The 19,042-nt window shown below is 38.9% G+C and overlaps 1 protein-coding gene across 4 annotated transcripts in view; it reads left to right on the top strand.

The window, feature by feature from the left end:
- TPK1 (thiamin pyrophosphokinase 1) overlaps positions 1–19,042 on the top strand; it is a 291,293-nt gene that overhangs the window by 124,056 nt on the left and 148,195 nt on the right. For all 4 annotated transcript variants that reach the window (XR_013960388.1, XR_013960389.1, XM_080664317.1 and 1 more), the window contains one exon: positions 2,813–2,885. Coding sequence is in view for 2 of the 4 variants with exons in the window: in XM_080664317.1 (XP_080520443.1) it covers positions 2,813–2,885 (73 nt within the window). In the remaining 2 variants the exon portion in view is untranslated. The remainder of the gene's footprint in view (positions 1–2,812; positions 2,886–19,042) is intronic.

Raw genomic sequence — 19,042 nt, 5'->3', positions numbered from 1 at the left:
TGTCCCGGATCAGGGTGGGGGTTCCCTTGGGGCGTGGGGCGGCCTGGGTGAGGGGCCTGTGGTGGTTTGCAGGCCAGCCACACTCCCTGGCGACCCAAGTGGAGGCCCTGGTATCTGGGGTTTATTTATCTTCTACAATTGAAACTTTGTAGCCTGGAGCGGAGCCAAGCCTTCTGCTTGCTCTGTGGCGGCAGCCTTTTTTGTTGGGATTTATGTATCTTCTATAATTGAAACTTTGTAGCCTTAAGCAGAGGCCTGGGCCGGCCAGGGCTGCAGAAGCTTGGCTTCCTCCATCGCCGCGGGCAACCCTAGCCTCCTGCTCTTTCCAGCTCCGTGGCTGCCACCATTTCTGTTTGGATTTATGTATCTTCTATCATTGAAACTTTGTAACCTTGAGTGGAGGCCTAGGCCGGCAAGGGCAGGCAGAAAGCTTGGCTTCCTTCATTTCTGGGGAAACCCAAGCCTCCCTCCTGCTCTCTGTGGCCGTAGCCATCTTGGTTGGGTTTATTTGCATATTTGCTCCTGATTGGCTGGTGGCATGGCTGGTGGGTGTAGCGGAGGTACGGTCAATTTTCATATTACTCTTTTATTAGATAGCATTAGACAAAATATATTAAGTTAGCCAGTTATCTTTTATCTATATAATTTTCCTGTTAATGTTTTATATGAAAACATAAGTGAATTTATACATGATTGCCTTCTTTTGTTATTCATAGTATACATTAAAAAGGGATCTCATTCTCTTTTAGATGATATCATAAGAGGACATTTAGCTGCCTGTATATGTCAGTTTTTATTTTTCATTTTTATTGTCAAAATCAATATCATATTTGGAAACTGCCAAATGGATTCTAGATATCTGAGGTACTAAAGTTTGTAGAGCCATATAAGGTCAGTCTTATTAGGAAGTAGTATAATTCAGCTGCATAGAACCAGAGTCCTAAGTTAAAATGTCTGCCTCACATGAAGAAGTAAATTGGGTACTGGCCATGCAGACATTTTGAGAAAAAAAGTTGATGAGAAATTGTTGAAATCAGGCAAGGTGATTTAAAAACCTACGTACTTTATTTCCCAATTCTGCCTTATTCTGAAATGAACTGTTGTCATTTGTGCATGGTTGATGTTCAGCGAATAGTTCTGGAATCAACTCATATAAAAATTAATTACTAAAAATTGAAATAAGCAACCATTATTGGTTAACAAAAAAATAAACAGAAGAAAAAGGAAGCAGCTTATGCAGCACAGATCTATGAAGTAGAACTTCCTCTTATCCTTTAGTCCTAGGAAGACACAGGTCAAGGAAGAGTTGGTCCAACACAGGTAGTTAGATTAGGTTAGACCAGCGATTTTCAACCTTTTCCATCTCATGGCACACATAAACTAATTACTGGAACATCAAAAAATGTTATATTTTTGCCGATCTGAAAAAAAAATAGGTAAAATTTTATTCATTCACACCGGAGGGTCAGCTATTGGTGTTGGCTGTTATTTCTGTTACTTTTTTACTTGACAGTCTAAGGAATAAATCGTCAGTGCCCCTGCCTAAATAGTCAGGTATTGCATGTTCTAAACATTCTGATGGCACACAGGTTGAAAAATCTCTGGGTTAGACCTAAGAAGTAATATTTCCAATTGAGTTAAGAAGTTAAACATTATGCAAAAGTACAGTGTTAGTATTGAGTTTTTCATATTCATCGTCAGTAAAATATCTCTCTAGGAGCTGGATAGTCTCCTGTATCTTGTCTTTTATGACCTAGAGATGTCTCCAAGTTTTGGGGCTTTATCTGTTTTGACATGAAATACCCAGGGAGATAAAGTACCTGTCTTCATTATGTAACTGTTTGGCCCTCTTGAGAATACATATTGAAGTTTTATTCTTCTTTTGAATCAGAACAATTAACTAGATAAATGGTTACAGATCTAATTCTCATGATAGGTGTAGAACAGAATATTTCTGGAGGACTTGGAAGCAAACATTCCCTTCTTTACATCATATACCTTCTTGAGGCTCTTGAGGCTAGGGCTTTTTGCAGAGCACTAAGAAATCCAGGGAAGTTTTATTTTTCCATAGTTAGATGTTCTAAGTGCGAACATATTCTAACAGGTCATACAGATGTTATATAAAAAAATAAATAAATTAAGGATGGCTTATGTAGATAGAGTAAAGTAAGATCTCTGAAATGAGTTCTGAAAAATTATAAATGGTATCTTATCAAAGAGGAATAAGATAATTGTGGTAGAATTAGAAACATCCACTTTTGGGAATCATCTCCCTCTATTTAGTAACGGTGACCTTTGTAGTATTTCAAACCTATCTCAAAGATTCCTGTTTCTAGAAATACGTCAAGAGGTTATATGGAAACTGTCTTTGACCTGACTCCTGCTCTGCAAAGAATGCCTCCTCCTCCTCCTCATATGCTCTGTTCTAATCTGTGGAGAGTTCTGAACCTCTGTGAGGGTACAATACTATAAAGGTTTGAATATATGTAGAAGGTAATATGCAAAGATTGAGTCTTTGTTTTAGGGTTGTTGACCTGGAAGTTTTTAAAAGTAATAGTATTCTTTAATCTTTATTTATTGAAGCATGGTAAAATACTGACTTGATAGTGTGATTAAGTTGATTATGATTAATTATTTGGTTATGTGGAGTGCCCCAGTCATACTATATTGTAACCAAGAGTGAAATTTGACATCTTTGACATCCCATTCACTTAAAAATAGGCTCCCTTTTCCTTTTGGTCCTTATAATCACAGTTTTAAAGATTAACAAGTAAGTAGTCTTAATTAGTTGACTCAGAACTCTTTCTTTCAGCTTTTTGCCTGAATTCATCAGTGGAGACTTTGATTCTATTAGGCCTGAAGTTAGAGAATACTACACTGTTAAGGTAAGACATAATTCTATATTTAAAATATTTCTCATATGATTGCTTTTCCTATGTTTTTCCTGGTTTCCTTTGATTGTGTATGTGTAGGTATTGAGAAACTAATTGGTTATTTTTTAAAAATTTGTGTCAATTATGATATACATTCAAATGGAAATTTAGAGAACAGCAAGTAGAAATACAAGTTTAGAAATTCAGTCACCACCAGGAAAACATTAATGCTTAGTACTTTAAGCACATATTTTTAAAATACATTTATAGCTTATGGGCTAATTTAATAATGTACTATCATTGCCTACATCCTCATTAGTTGCTATCTATTTTTCACAAACCACTTTTAATATCATTTAATGAATGAACTATATTTTACTTAACCAATTCCCAATTGATTTACATTTGTATCCATTTTTTACCTTGTAAACTAATAAAAATATCATCGTAAATGAGTTTTTATAAAAATGTGTAATTATAGAGCTACAGTTTTTTTCTTTAATATTTAGTTTTTTAAAAATATTATTACCCTGTTCTGAATAAACCTGTTTATTATATTTAGTTTATTGAAAATATTTTAGTTTTTTGAAACTATTGTTAGCCTATCCTATCTAATAAAGAGGGAATATACTAATTGACCATCACTCCATCACAAAGATGGTTGCACCCACCGCTAAAGCCAAGTTCCCATAAGGAGCCTTAACGAGCATTCAGCAGGGACCTGAGGCTATGCCCTCCCCTGCCCCCATAGGTCTTGACAGGGGACCTCAGGCCGCATCCCCACCTGGCAGGGCTTCAGGCTAGGGGACCTCAGGCCACGCCCCCCGCCCCAGTACTGGGCCAGGAGACCTGAGGCTGCACCCCCATGCCTGGCAGGGCTTGACAGGGGACCTCAGGCCATGCTCCCCACCCAGTGGGGCTTGACGGGGGACCTCAAAGTACACCCCCAGTGCTGGGTCGGGGGAACTCAGTCCACGCCCCCCGCCCAGCGGGGCTTGATGGGGGACCTGGGGCTGCATCCCCCTGCCGGTGGGGCTTGATGGGGGACCTGAGGCTGTGCCCCCCTCCCGGTGCCAGGCAACCTGAGACTGTGCCCCCCCACGTGGCGAGGCTTGATAGGGGACCTCAGGCCATGCCCCTCCACCCAGCGGGGATTGACAGGGGATCTCAGGCCATGTCCCCCACCTGGTGGGGCTTGATGGGGGACCTCAAAGCATACCCCCTGCCCTGGTCTTGGCTGGGGGACCTCAGGCCATGCCCCCCCGTCCTGGCACTGAGCCAGGGGACCTGAGGCTATGTCCCCTGCCTGTCAGGGCTTGACAAGGGTGGGACTGGCCAGGTCTGGATCTAGCCCAATGGGGGTGGGGTCCAGCTGGGTCTGGGACACAGGAGATTTTGAGGCATATGTGGGTGGGTGGGGACTTGACTCTGGGTCCCGTGGTGTGCCCCAAACTCTGACAGGAGGAAGGTTTTCATATACATTTTACTAATTTTCTTTCATCTCTGACACTTCTATTATAGAGAAAGGGCAAATAGCAATATTAAATTATTTCCTCTAATCCCCTTTTAATGTGCATGAATTTTGTGCACCGGGCCACTAGTTTTAAATAAAACTATTCATTACAACTTGAAATTAACAATAACATACAGCTTAAGGTGTTCATATTGTTACTGCTATTGTGAAAGTCTTCTAGAGATCCTTGCTGATAAAGAACATGCAAATGATCTAATTGAGAATGATGGAAGACACATAGGAGTATTATAGCGATCAATTATTCAAGCTTTCACTGGCTTTAGAGGACAATGCAGAGTTTTAAAAATAAAAATTATAGTGTCAGCAATTCTAGCCACAATACTGTCTGTCATCTATGTTATTCTGAACTGCCATTAGAAAATTACACATATTTTTAAAAGAAACAGCAGTTGCTGAAATAGTAAAACTTTACATTCTTTATAAGGCTTGGGGATGGATGAGATAAAATCAAAAAGAAGAAAAAAGGTGGTAGAGAGAGAGGAGGGAAAGAGAAGAAAAAGAAGGAAAATATGATTCAGGGTGAGGAAGCAAAGTTATCAGGTTTTTAAATTGTATAGGCTGTTCTGATAGAAATCCCAGCGATCAGGGCAGTGAATGTAGCTCAGTGCACATCCTATCTGCCCACCAGCTGATCAGACTTTCCCATCAGCAAAGGGAGACTGTTCCCAAGTCAGTGTTTGATATTCATGCTCAATTACTTTAACATTGGCATGTTTCTATTCATTCCCCACAGTCTCACTTCTCATTAACTCCATGCCCTCTCAGCCTTGCTTACAGTGCAGAGTTTTATAAATTCATAGATATTAGTCGTATTTTCGGGAGGGGAAGAAATAGCGGGAGAGGCCGGGACAAGCACTCAGAAACAAGTGGAAGATCTGTCCAGATTTGACTTTTCTCCTCCTCTCTTAAATGCTGCTGGTTGCCAACACGGGAAGTGTTGATTTCATCATTCCATCCTGGATGAGGAAATAACAAAAAATAAGGGGAAACCAGCTTTTTCATTTCCCAATGCAGTAAAATGGGGTCAGGGATAAAAGAAAATTTTGAGTTAATACCTTTTGATGAATTTCTCTTATATTTTTGCTTTATTTTTTTAACCTCAGTGTTAATTTATATCTGTTGAGGTTTAATTTGGAAAGTAAGGTTAGCTGCATCTTCTAATTTCCTACATTGCATAGTTATGAGATGATGTAGTACAATCCAGTTTTCATGTATTAATAAGAACAACTGCTTTGAACTTTTTGGATCTCTCCCTGGAAGGCACTGATGATGTCTTTAACAGAGCTGATGTGCCCCATATAGGTCAGGGTGAAAGTTTAGCTCAGTTTTAATAATGATAATGACAACAAGTTAATGCAGCATTACACACAATTCGTATAAGCCATTATCTCTGATTTAAACCTCTTTAAGCTGCTGTGTTACAAATTAAAGGAGGTTATCTTCACTTTTAAAGGCACTTTTCTTTCTCCCATCTGGTCTGAGTTTCATTGAAGCTGAAACTGGGGCTCTGATGAAGAAAGTAAAATAAAAAAGAAATTGAAAATGCTAAAGGTTTGTTAAAACCATAAAATTATAAAGTTGATTTTGTAGCCAACATTTATTCACATGTTTTCCCCCAGTAGATATGTCCTTGACTTACAGAAAAAACCTTAGGTTTATATGACTATACAAAATGCTAAATGGGTTTGTCTGCTTAATTTCTGAGAACACTAAAATATAAATTATTTGATTTATTTTTTTAAATTCTCATCCGATGATATTTTTTTAATTTTTTTATTAAGGTATTATATGTGTACATATCTTACCACGATGATATTTTTTCATTGATTTTTAGAGAAAGTATAAGAGAGAGGGAAAGACAGAGAGAAATATCAATGTGAGAGAAACACATCCATTGGTTGCCTCATGCATGTTCCAGGACCAGGGCCTGGGCAGGGAGGAGCCTGCAACCGAGATACATGCCCTTGACAGGAATCGAACTGGGGACCTTTTTATCTGCAGTCCGATGCTCTTATCCATTGAGCCAAACCAGGTAGGGCTGATTTGTCAGCTTTTAAACAGAATATTTTATACCCTAGATCTTGCAGTCTGTGGTACAGGGGACCCTTGAAAGTGCAGGGGTCATGGCACTGACATCGTGCACAGTCAAAAATAAATAGACTTGCATATTTTGTGGTAATAAATGATAAAACAGACTAGTATCTACATATATTTTATGCATTTGTGGCATACCTTTTTCTTAAATTTTCTGTATTTCATGGCTACATAATTTGCTATTTTTTAAAAATTATTGCAAATCTCAAAATATTTATTTTTTAAAATCCACATATAAGTGGACCCATGCATTCAAATCTATCCATGTTGTTCAAGGGCCAATGGTAGTTATCTATTGTTCCATAACATTTTATCCTAAAACTAGAGGCCCGGTGCACAAAATTCATGCACAGGTTGGGTCCCTAGGCCTGGCCAACAATCAGGGCCGATCGGGGCCTTTATAACTGAGATCTTACCAGGGTTCATGGCCCACATCATGTTTCCATATTCTCGAGTCAATGTCATGTACCATACTGTGTTCTTCCAGATTTGGCAGGATTACCAGAGAAGATAAAATCAGAACTTAGAACTAGAGTCCTATTCCTGACTTATGACTAGGGTTACTTTCACCCTTGTCTAGAACGTGGCCTTGTGGAATGCCAAAATACTCCCTTATAGCACAAAGGAAGACATTCTCATATTCCCAGGTCACCTATACCCTGGCTAATTTTCTATTACCTGATCACCTTGGTTCTTCAATGTTCTATCGTGGCTCAATCCCCTGTCCTGTAAATAGCTTTCACGTCATTGTTGGTCTGGCCCAGTGGTTGGCAAACTGCGGCTTGCGAGCCACACGCGGCTCTTTGGCCCCTTGAGTGTGGCTCTTCCACAAAATACCACTGCCTGGGTGAGTCTATTTTGAAGAAGTGGCGTTAGAAGAAGTTTAAGTTTAAAAAATTTGGCACTCAAAAGAAATTTCAATCGTTGTACTGTTGATATTTGGCTCTATTGACTAATGAGTTTGCTGACTACTGGTCTGGCCCAATATTGCACCAAAGATTGGGGGTAGAAGGGAATGACAAGAAGGCAATGGGAGCGTAGAGAGTTTGGGTATCACACTGACTTATCCCACTGATGGTGATACTGACACTCATTCCCAGGGATGATAAATACCTTGTGCAAGAGCAAACAAAGGCCCAGTGCAATCTGTTGACAAGCAGAAATAGCAACAGAGTCCCAGTTTAAAAATAAAATTTTATAGAAAACATGAATATTGATTCAAAAGCATGGCCATATCCAAATTTTTGAAGACTATTCTTGATACGTAAGGGTAGTATGTCTAACTTCTTTAACCCATGCTACTTTGGGTAAGTATAAGATGCTATAAATGTTAACTACAGTCACAGAAAATTGTTCACCTTTTACACCTCATAATGGCTGACATTTTAGGAACTCAGGATCTGAATTTGAATATAACTTTTCCCAGTCAGAATAATGGGAAATTGTTTTTTGTTTGACATTTGAATAGAATGTCTGATTTTTTAAAATAAGTGAACTACTGATTTTAAGCAGGAAATGCTTTTATTTTAATTCCAGTTTGAAAACATGGATTCTCAAATGGTGGGGATAGGTAGTATAGGTAAGCTTAATAATCATCAAGAGATGTCAAATAATACTCAATCTTGGCCATTAGTAATGTGCATTTTAGTTTTTACAAATAAAGTGATTATGGTTTCTTGAACTAACTATGCAGATTATTTTTTGAGTTGTCAGTTTACACACATAGAAGTCTTACCAAGGCAGTGAAATTAAATGTTATAGAACCCTGGCTTTCTCATACACTTGTAATAGTGATTAAATAATGTTGTACATGTAGAAAGAAGCACTCTAGAAGTGCTAAATAACTTTAAATATGTGATGGGAGTGTTGTGTTTTACTTTCTAAAATTGTTTACTGAAGAACTTTTTAATAACTTTTCAGCATCATTGCTTTTAAAAAGATTTTTAATCCGTTTATATCCATAAGTAAGTGTACAATTTATGAATCTGAATTTTATTTATAATCATATTCACTTAAAATATCTTTTTGAGTTTGATAATGCTCCAGGTTCAGTTCTGTTTAGTAAATTTCGTAGAATCTCCCAGAAGTTTTTAATGTCTAGTTAAAAACACCTGCATTGATCCACCTAATCTCATGAATCCTATTATTTTCTAATTTTTAGCTGTGCCTCATTCCCAGTTCTGCCCAGCCATATACCAGCAACTTTTAGATATGCTAAAAGTAATTAACTTAGAGAAATGGAAAATTGGCTGTTAGAAATTGTAAGAATGTTAGCAAGTTTGACTGCTATACCAAACAGAGGAAGCTATATAGCATGGAAGGAGCTATGCTTCATTTAAGAATATATTTCTTTAAAAATTAAAAAAAAACACCCCTTAAGAATAGTAAATTTTTACGCTTAAGCATTAACATGAATTAACATATGCCAAGATATAAAGGTAATTATAGACAGGCAGTTTCCCTTGATGACAGTGTGACAGGTTCTTCACTTTTTATTCTTAATCTGGTTGGCTCATCTTATTAGCATCTCACCAAGGGAGTGATGGAACAGGCAGGGACATTATGCAAAACCATCTCCTGAATATACTTTAATTTTTATGCTTGCCTCTATTATTAAAGTCCTTTTAAATTGACTTTATTTTATATTGTCTGTATTTTTCAAAGCCCGTTTTGTTTGAATTTGTTTTACATACTTAAGGCATTTAAAAGGGAGAGCCTATGCTCTTTACATTTTAAGAACTCCCAGGTGCTTCACATGTGACTTCCTCAGCACCTGCCTGCCTCTCCTCAACCACCTATACTGCCTGTTCTCCAGGGCCTCTGAGACTCTTCCCTCATTTGTCTGGCTCGTGGGACCCCTACTTAATAGTCCTTCCCTCTTACAGTTCCCACTATAGCTGCTGGGTGTAATCCTTCCTTTATAATTTTCTTGTAGAGCTTGATATAAACAATTCATCAAAGTTTTCCTCCTTATCCCTGTTAATACATGACCTCCTACAACCTGAAGTCTATGGTTGTTCATCCTGGCGTCCCCAAGTAGCTAGGTTCTCTTTAACGTTTACATGAAGCAAGTATCTGATCCTAATTTTAGAACCAGAGCAGCAAAGCACGGGTGCCACTTGGTATGAAAAAGATTCTATGATCAGTTGTGAAATTTGACCTTCTATATGCCCCTTTTGGAAATTCACTGTGCACAATATCATTTTAAGTAAGTCTTCCAAAAATCTAATTCTGTTAACCTTGGTATTTGTCAAGTGAATTTGATCATGCAACAGTATTCTTTATTCTTTTATTTTTTCTTCTGTCTTTCCTCTATCATTTTTTCTTTTCTTTTTTTAATTAAATCCTCACTGGAGGACATGTTTCCATTGATTTTGAGAGAGAGAGAGAGAGAGAGAGAGAGAGAGAGAGAGAGAGAGAGAGAGAGAGAGAGAGAGGCAGAGAAGGAGGGAGGGAGAGAGTGAGAGAGAGATATGGATGTAAGAGAGACACATCAATCAGTTGCCTCCTGACCCAGGATTGAATCCAAACCATACACTCCAACCAACCGAGCCATCAATTCAAGGGCACAATACTGTTCTTCACCCACAACACCTAATGTAGTTTGTTGGTTTCCAGCTAGGCTAAAATGTATTTGGATGCTTAGAAACTTGTTTTACTTTTTCAAAAACTTTTCAAAACTCCATATAGGTTTTCAGTCTTTTTAAAAGCTGGTAAGAGAAAATTATCCAAAGGACCTTGAAAATAATAATAGTCAGCCATTTTTTGGTGCTTAAAATCAGCCAAACACTTTTGTGTGTACTTCTCTTTATAAATTCATGGAATCCTTGCAACAAACTTTATTAGAAGGTGAGAAGTCTAGCTACATTTGACAGAGAATGGGGATTATGGAGTTGGAGTCTGGCCCAAGTTTGTCCAGCTAAGAAAGGTTGAAAGGGAGCCAAACAGGCTCTTCTAACCACTTTGCCATAATCTTCTAGTTAATGGAGGTAGTTTTCTCATAGCAAAGCAAGGATCTGGTTCACATGCTGAGGAAATTCTGGGACCTTTTTTTCTCTGTATAAGCATTTAGCTTAAACCCTTTTATGTTTCTACTTAGTTCTAAGTAACTGAGCAGCAATACCCACCCAGCCTTCCTTCAGTGTTCCCCTCCTACTCCCATCCTCCCTCCCTATTACACACACACACACACACACACACACACACACACACACACACACACACACACACACACACACACACACACACACACTTGTCCTTGCCTTTCTGGGAGGACTTGGTAGAGAGCCCTGGTGGAAGCTGGTTATTTCCTCCGCATATGTGTAGTGGTAGGGAAGGAACATTACCAAATAGCTTATTCAAGCATGTAATTGAGGAAGAATCTGTTAGCTCTTTGTTTGGGTGTCCCTAAAATAATCCCCAAGTTGGGTGATTCAGCAGAAAGGCTCGGTAGAGTCCTCCTCATGGCTCTTATGTATTGCTGCCCAAGGATGCAAAGCAGAACCAGCCAAGGAGTGCAGACACATGGGGGCAAGCAAAGTCTGGAGAAACAGTCTCCAGTTCCAAGAGTCCTTTCCCAGAGCAGCCACACAGGTTGTGATTAATCAACTTGTGACTATAAGAGTGAGGTGTTGTCTCACTGGAGGCACCCACATGTATCCACCTGCACCCCCTCTGTATAACATGTGCCAAAATTCCAGACTCCCATAGGCAAACAAGCATGTTCTTAACATAAACCATATTGTTTGTACAAACAATTTAGGCACAGTGAGCCACTGTTACCATTTTGGAAAAGTTGTTGTGTTTATGTATGTATTTTTGTGTGTTTTTTTAAAAAATCAGTATAGGGTGCTATTTCCCATTCAAGCTTTCAGATGTCAGCCAAGGGCCAACCTTGCCAGCAGGCCTTTTTAAGGAGAGCAGTCTCAAGTCTGCTATGTTAACTCTTTTGGGCACCCGCTTCCATTCAGAACTCTGGCTCTGCTTTTAATGATGGAAGCCATCTTTTAAGAGCTTCTGCTGTTCAAAAGAAGCTTTTGACTTCCATTAAGAGAAATGGTGACTTTCTTGTTTGAAATGCTGTAGTTTTCATTCAGTGCCACTTTGAAAGGAAAAGTTATCTTGTAACACCCAGGGCAGTGCAGATTACACTAGATTAGAATGTCTCTTTATGTTTGGGATTGAATGGAGAATGGCTACAAGGTTAAATTGTGTTTATAACTTTCTTTTATAGTATACCATCTAGAAAACCAGCAAGAGGCAACTTGTTACTTAGAGTTTAATCATGTGACATTCCTGCTGAAGAAATGGTTATTTGTTGGCTGTCATTGGATGATTTAAAAACATCTTTTTATTTGAAAAGTAGAGATGTTTTTAGGAGGCTGGTAAATAAGACGGAAGGAGCAATCTGCCCCAGCGTGCTTTATACAATGAAGAGGAAAGTGGCAAATGGAAACTTTGTGATTCCCTCTGTACAGGGTAAAGGAGGATTTTCATTCCAGTATCAGAAGCATAGATCATTTAGATTCCATTTGGCTTTAACTATTCCTCTTGGAAAATTTGAGAACAATTTGGGCTAATTTTGGATCTGTTTCTTTGATTATCAAGAGTATATGTCATTTTGCTTTATGTTACTGCACTTTTAAACTGGCAGGTGGTCTCTTATTACAGAGTTCCGGTCAACTCAGTATAACGAGTGATTGTGGAAAGTCATTATTAAAAATTAATATGTTTAGTTTTTAGAAGATTCCTGAATATATCTACTCAAAATATTTTAAAGTGTATATCATGCTTAAATACAAGAATAGAGGCAACTTCAGCCGTGACTAGAAGATAATAAAGTGTGTGGGAGCTACATTTTTGAGAGTGATCATTGACCAAAAAAATTCTAATATCATGGGATAGTAAGTTATATTTCATGTGTTCAGAACCACTTGAAAGATGATCTTAGGTAGTATCTTCTCTTCTCTTCTTTACTCTGTGATTGTGATTGACAACTATTCCCCCTCCCAGAAATGTCCATTTTTTTATACTGTTCTTTAGCTTCTAAGTCCTCATCCCTGCTTCACACCACTCCAAATTATCGTAACTCTCTTCCCTTCCTTGCTAATGAAAGACATCTTTCCCTGAATGAAACTTATCTCTGTTTACGATTAAGAGGAATTAAATTAATTCACAGTAAGAAATTCATGATGAGCCCTGGCCGGGTAGGTCAGTTGGTTAGAACATATGCCAAGGTTGCTGGTTTGATCCCCGGTAGGGCACATACAAAAATCAACCAATGAATGCATAGATAAGTGGAACAACAACTCCATGTTTCTCTTTGTCTTTTTCTTGCTCCCTTTCCTTTCCTTTCTTTCCCTAAAAAATATCAATCAATAAAATTTTTTAAAAGAAATTCATCATTATCTTTCTTAGTGTTGTTTTTTTTTAATTTTTTAAAAATTTTTTTTAATTTTTATTTTTTTAATTGTTTGAAGTATTACAAATAGTACTACATATGTCTCCTTCTTTTTCCCCCCATTGGCCTCCCCCCGAACTCCCCTTCCCCCCAGTACATGCCTTTACCTGCCCCGCCCCCAGTGTCTTGCATCCATTAGTTATGCTTATATGCATGCCCACAAGTCCTTTGGTTGATCTCTTACAGCACCCCACCCCAACCTCTCCTGCCTTCCCGCTGTAGTTTGACAGTCTGTTCAATGCTTCTTTGCCTCTGTGTCTATTTTTCCATTTCTTTCCTTTAAAAAATCTTGCCTCTGCAGACTAGAAATAAACATATAATAACAAAAAATGTTTGAGTCCCAATTTCAATGTCCAACAGTTCCTTATGTGTACATTTCAGCATTGATATCTGGATGGTGGACACATGGTGGCAATGCAGGTCCGGCCCTCTCTGGTTTGGTCCTGGCAACCTTCTGCGTTGCACAGCTGCTGACTGCTAGCATGGCAAGGCGTCATCAGCGTCTTCCATCTTTGGACTGTTTCTCCTCTTGTCTTCGTGGTTGGAGCAGACCTGTCAATTCCTCTCTGTTGCAGGAATCCACATGGTCTTGGAGTTATTTTCTGAAAATATACAAACATATTCTCGACCAAAAGTTAATAAAGGAATCTTTTCTATATAATTGATTTGGGATCCTTTTTATTTTTGCCCAAACGATTTTCCTTTGTCTTATTTAGACACCATATGTGTTTTTCATGGGTGTCTTGCTGTTAGCATTACAAATGAAAATTAATTTTGTAAAGTAAAAATTTTCAAGATGTAATTTACTTATAGGATATTTTTCCTTACATGAAATTACCCTACTATCCCCCCTTTTTTGATTAATGGAGGCTTTTGTAAATTTTATGATACAGTCTTGATAACTTTAAATTTTAATTTTTTGCACAAAAACATGACTGCTTTAGGTTCATTGCATGTTCAGGAATTTTACCATGAGATGAACTACCAATAGAAATTTTAGTTACCACTTTAGGAACAGCTTTTTGTCCAGTACAATTAAATTTTCTTGAATATTCACTTATTTCAATTAGCCTATTTAAATTAATCTGAAAACTTGATTATTATTTTACTGTCAAATTTAATACTCTACCAACAATCTTAGTTTACCTTGTAAATATCAGTGGAAAGGATTATTTGCATTCTTGAGTAGGCCCTGAGCATTCCTGGTGCTAGGCTGGATTTAGATATAGGGCAGCTGCTGTCGGCCAAGTCTCTGTTACCTGGGTCCCAATCTGAGCTGGGCCAAGTCACTGTCTGTCACCTGTGTCCCGATCTAAGCTGGGCGTGGGAAGCAAAGCAGCCATGGGGGCAGGAGACCTCCCTCAGACAGGGTGAGGGTTCAGGCCCCTGCAAAGTTGGGGGGGGGGTGAGGGTCTGTGCCCCACCTCTGTTGATCCCCAAGTTCTCTCCTGATGGCCCCTCTGCGACTGTGCCTGTCTTAGGTTGTTCCTTCCCTGAGGAATCTTACCCGTCTCTGGCTAACCAGTCATCCTCCGGGGCCAAGCAGGGTGATATGAGGCTCAGTTCTGTCTCCTTGGTAGCCTGTGCCCCCGTGGCCTCCACGCCCAGCACCTGCCTTGGGATCCCCTGGCCTGCTGGCGGGGCCCCACCAAGGGACTTGTGTGCATGCATATGAGCCTAATCAATGGACACAGACAACAGGGGGTGCAGCATAAGTGGGGGGTGGGGGGTTATGGGGGAATAAGGACACATACGTAAAAAATAACAATTTAAAAAAATTTTTTTAAAATTATAAAAAAAAATTAAATTAAAATATTAAATCTAATCCATACTAGTGGTCACCATAACCTTAAGAGAAATTGTTTCATGTGACAAAGATTTTTAAATGAAACTCTCTGTAGCCCAAAAATTATTTTGGAAGGAAACAAAGAGAAGTTTCCTTCAAAAGTCGTAAGGATTGTAATTGAAAGTCAATATATTTGGCCTCTTGAACTAGAGTAATTTGTGTTTTTGCCTCCCTGACAAAGTTTATATAAAGTTACAAAAAGAAATTGACAGCCAGTTTGAAATTGAATTGCCATGGCCTAGAGCAAAGAATATCCTTACATGATATTATTTTACAATGTCATTATAATTTTAGATATTTTACAACAGCATATTGTACAATTATCCCAAACAAACTTACAAACTAATTCTTTGAATGTTTGGCAGCAATTTAAAAAGAAGGACATGAAAGGATTTAATCCCTTTCAGAAGAAATAAAGGCGCTGGGAAGGCACTTGAGCATTCTATATTGGCCCCTCTTGCTTTTTGTGCCAAGAGGGACCCTCTTCTCACAATCCAATTGCCCTCAGCTGTTGCCTGAGCTTTCTGTTCATGCTGAGCTTGAAGCCTCGTGGTGGCTGGTACCATGGATCTGTCTCTCACCCAATTGTGTGAGCTGGGCCCTCCCTGGAGAAGTAACCTGAGTTCCCCGAGATATGTGATCAGTATTAGTGTGGTTTTAAAAGAAGAAACTTTTCACCCTCATATGTTACTACTAGCAATATACATTTTTGGAGCCTTCCTAGAAAGCACTCTGGCAATATCTAACAAGGATTTTTAAAATGTACTTATAATTTTCCCAGCAGTTTTATTCTTAGAATTCAATTCTAAGAAAATAACCAAAGATATTGATCATAATAGTATATTTAATAGCAAAGAAAAAATAATGTCATAAATGTAGTGATAATATGATCCTATCTAATAAAAGAGTACTATGCAAATTGACTATCACTCCAACACACAAGATGGCTGCCCCCATGTGGTCAAAGATGGCTGCCACAAGATGGCCAGCAGGGGAGGGCAGTTGGGAGGGACCAGGCCTGCAAGGGAGGGCAGTTGTGGGTGACCAAACCTGTAGGGGAGGGCAGTTAGGGGTGACCAGGCCAGCAGAGGAGGGAAGTTGGGGTCTACCGGGCCTGCAGGGAAGGGCAGTTGGGAGGGACCCAGGCCTGCAGGGGAGAGCACCTGGGGGGGGGGGGGGAACCAGGCCTGCAGGGGAGGACAGTTGGGGTGACCAGGCCTGCAGGGGAGGGAAGTTGGGGGCAACCAGGGCTACAGGGAAGGGCAGTTGAGGGCGATCAAGCCTGCAGGGGAGGGCAGTTAGGGGTGACCAGGCCGGCAGGGGAGGGCAGTTAGGGGCAAATCGGGCTGGCGGGAGCAGTTAGGCATCAATCAGGCTGGCAGGGGAGTGGTTAGGGGATGATCAGGCTGGCAGGCAGAAGCAGTTAGGGGCAGGCAGGCAGGCAGGCAGGCGAGCATTTGGGAGCCAGCAGTCCTGGATTGTGATAGGGATGTCCGACTGCCCGTTTAGGCCCGATCCTACTGGGCAGTCAGGCCTAAACGGGCAGTTGGACATCCTTTGAGGGCATCCTACCGGGATCGGGCCTAAACGGGCAGTTGGACATCCCTCGAGGGGTCCCAGATTGGAGATGGTGCAGGCTGGGCTGAGGGACACCCCCACCCCACTTCGTGCATGAATTTCATGCACCGGGCCTCTAGTTATAGTGATAATATAATGAGTTGGGAAAGCAGCAAAGGGGGATAGGGCCAGCTCTAGCTGTTCATTACCCACTTTCAGCTGTCTGGAGGAGCCCAGAGGCTTTCTAAACCTTTGGCTCCCATGGAAGCAGCAGGGAGGCAGGCAGATGTTATGCCTGCCTAAGAGCTAAAGGATTTTCAAGTATTTAAAGCTGAAGAAAACAAACTACATAAAAGTTCAGTATAAATTACAAAGGCATTTTTCTGCTTAAACCTTTCAAAGTTTAATTAAGCAAGGTTGAGTACAAAGCATGTTCGGATAAGAGTATGGGCTTCAGATCACATATAATGTCTTCACCAGCTGTGCTACTTTGGGCAAGTTATTTAATCTCTAAACTTCAATCCACATATGTAAAAATGGGATAATTACATTTACCTTATACAGTCATTGTGGGATTCAAAAACATAATTCATATAAAGTGACTAATATCTCGCATAACACAAGGGGTATTTGGATATTAGATTATTGATGTTATTAATTTAGTGAGGAAGTTAGTTAATTATCAAGAGATCATAATTTTAAGATTCTAATTTGAATATTAGATACTTTTAACATTATCTGATTTTTTAGAGAATTAGATTATATTTTCTTGGGAAAATCCTAGTTTTTTGATATAACTAAATACATTATATTATTCTAGGTGGGAAGCTCTATGTAAGTCACTGCAAATAAATTTTTAAATTGGTGTGCATGGTACTTAAGAGGAAATAACTTTTGAATTCTTAACCTTATAAATTTAGTCCATGAAGTTAAGTACAAGTCTCAGAGCCCCATAAAAATCTTTGCAGGAAAATTTGCACAAGTCCTGCCTTGGCCTGGGTACTGATAAATGGATGGGCACTGAATGACTTAACCTAGAATGAATATGCTAATAGCTAATTTGGGAATGCTTTCACCAGATTTAACTCCTTGCGTCTTGTTTTAATGAGTACAAATCTCTCTCTGAAAATAGTGAAGGAGATAACAATTGATATGTTATCATTTTTTTCAAAAGATCTGTTTTATTTTCCATTAAGGAATATTAGAAGAGATAGCATAGTATAACCTGATAGGTTTTATGCATGTTCAATGTAAAAACTCACTAACCTGTGTTAGTTAAATTATTGACAAACAGTAAATTAAGTGATCATGAATGACAGTCTAATGGTTTTTGCATTGGTCTTTTGAAATTGGTGATTATGGACACTCATTGCCTTGTAATTTATTTTAGTTGTTTTGGCAAATATTTTTGTCAGTAAATATCAAAATAGTTCTGTAAGCATCCACACAAAGTTCTCGGAGAATATTACCAATATGTTGTTGATTCTAGTAAGCTTTGGCATGACTTGGTCTGACTGTGACATCTGATGTTTCTAGAGATTCTTCTGAAGTGTGGGGTGAGCATTTGCTCTTACTCCATCACTGGGCCCAGCACTTTCTGTAGATTATCCCGAGGAAACACAGCAGCAGTTTTATTTTGCATAATAGTTGCATTACAGATGAGGAAAACCAGGTTCAGAGAGATTTTTTAAAGGTCTGAACCTGTTCCCTCACATTAAATTGCTCACACACATATAGGGTTTAATTGTTATAATCACAAAACTAATTGTGGACTTGGAACAAGGATTGCTTGGTAAACTACAGCCCCCAGGCCACATTGGGCTGCTGTCTGTTTTTTGTACAGCTGACAAAGCGAAAATTGGTTTTTACATTATTAAATGGCTGGGGGAAAATATCAAAATAAGTTATTTCCTAACACATGAAAATTATGTGAAATTCAAATTTGTTTTATTGGGATACAACCATTCCTTTCATTTATTATTGTCTGAAGATGATTTTATGCTGTGAAGGCAAAGTTGAGTAGTTGGGCAAGAAGCCCTATGGACTGCAAAGCCTAAAAGATTTACTGTTTGCCCCCTAGCTGGTTTGAGTGTGGCTAGAGTGTCAGCCTGCAAACTGAAGGGTTCCGGGTTTGATTCCAATCAAGGGCACATGCCCAGGTTGTGGGCTTGATCCCCAGTAGGGGGCGTATAGGAGGCAGCTGATCAATGATTCTCATCATTGATGTTTCTCTTTCTCTCTCCCTCTCCTTCCTCTCTGAAATCAATAAAAATATATTTTAAAAAATAAATAAATAAAAGAATTATTGTTTGATCTTTTACAGGAAAACATTACTGATCCTTGATCTGTGTGTCTCAAGACTTTGTAAGTGACTCTGTTCATTACTGAATGCTTACTACTTGCCACTGGGGACGCAGTAGTGAACAGAGACACACTAGTACCTGCTTAAAGCTGAAACTTTGATTAATATGTTAATAACCATAAGGTTGATTTAATAAATTTCTATAACAAAATTATTTGGTCAGTCTAATATTTTCCTCTCATAAGGTGGATTATTAATAATTAATATAATTAAATTATTTGGTTCATCTAGTAGTAAAATTATTTGATTAAGCATTTATCATAACCCTTATTGCTTGAAACTGTTTCCTTTTAAAATATATAATAATAAAAGTATA

Source organism: Plecotus auritus (assembly GCF_963455305.1).
Source record: "Plecotus auritus genome assembly, chromosome: 4".
Lineage (NCBI taxonomy): Eukaryota > Metazoa > Chordata > Mammalia > Chiroptera > Vespertilionidae > Plecotus > Plecotus auritus.
The sequence above is the reverse complement of the archived record's forward strand: the minus strand, read 5'-3'. Positions and strand labels throughout refer to the sequence as shown.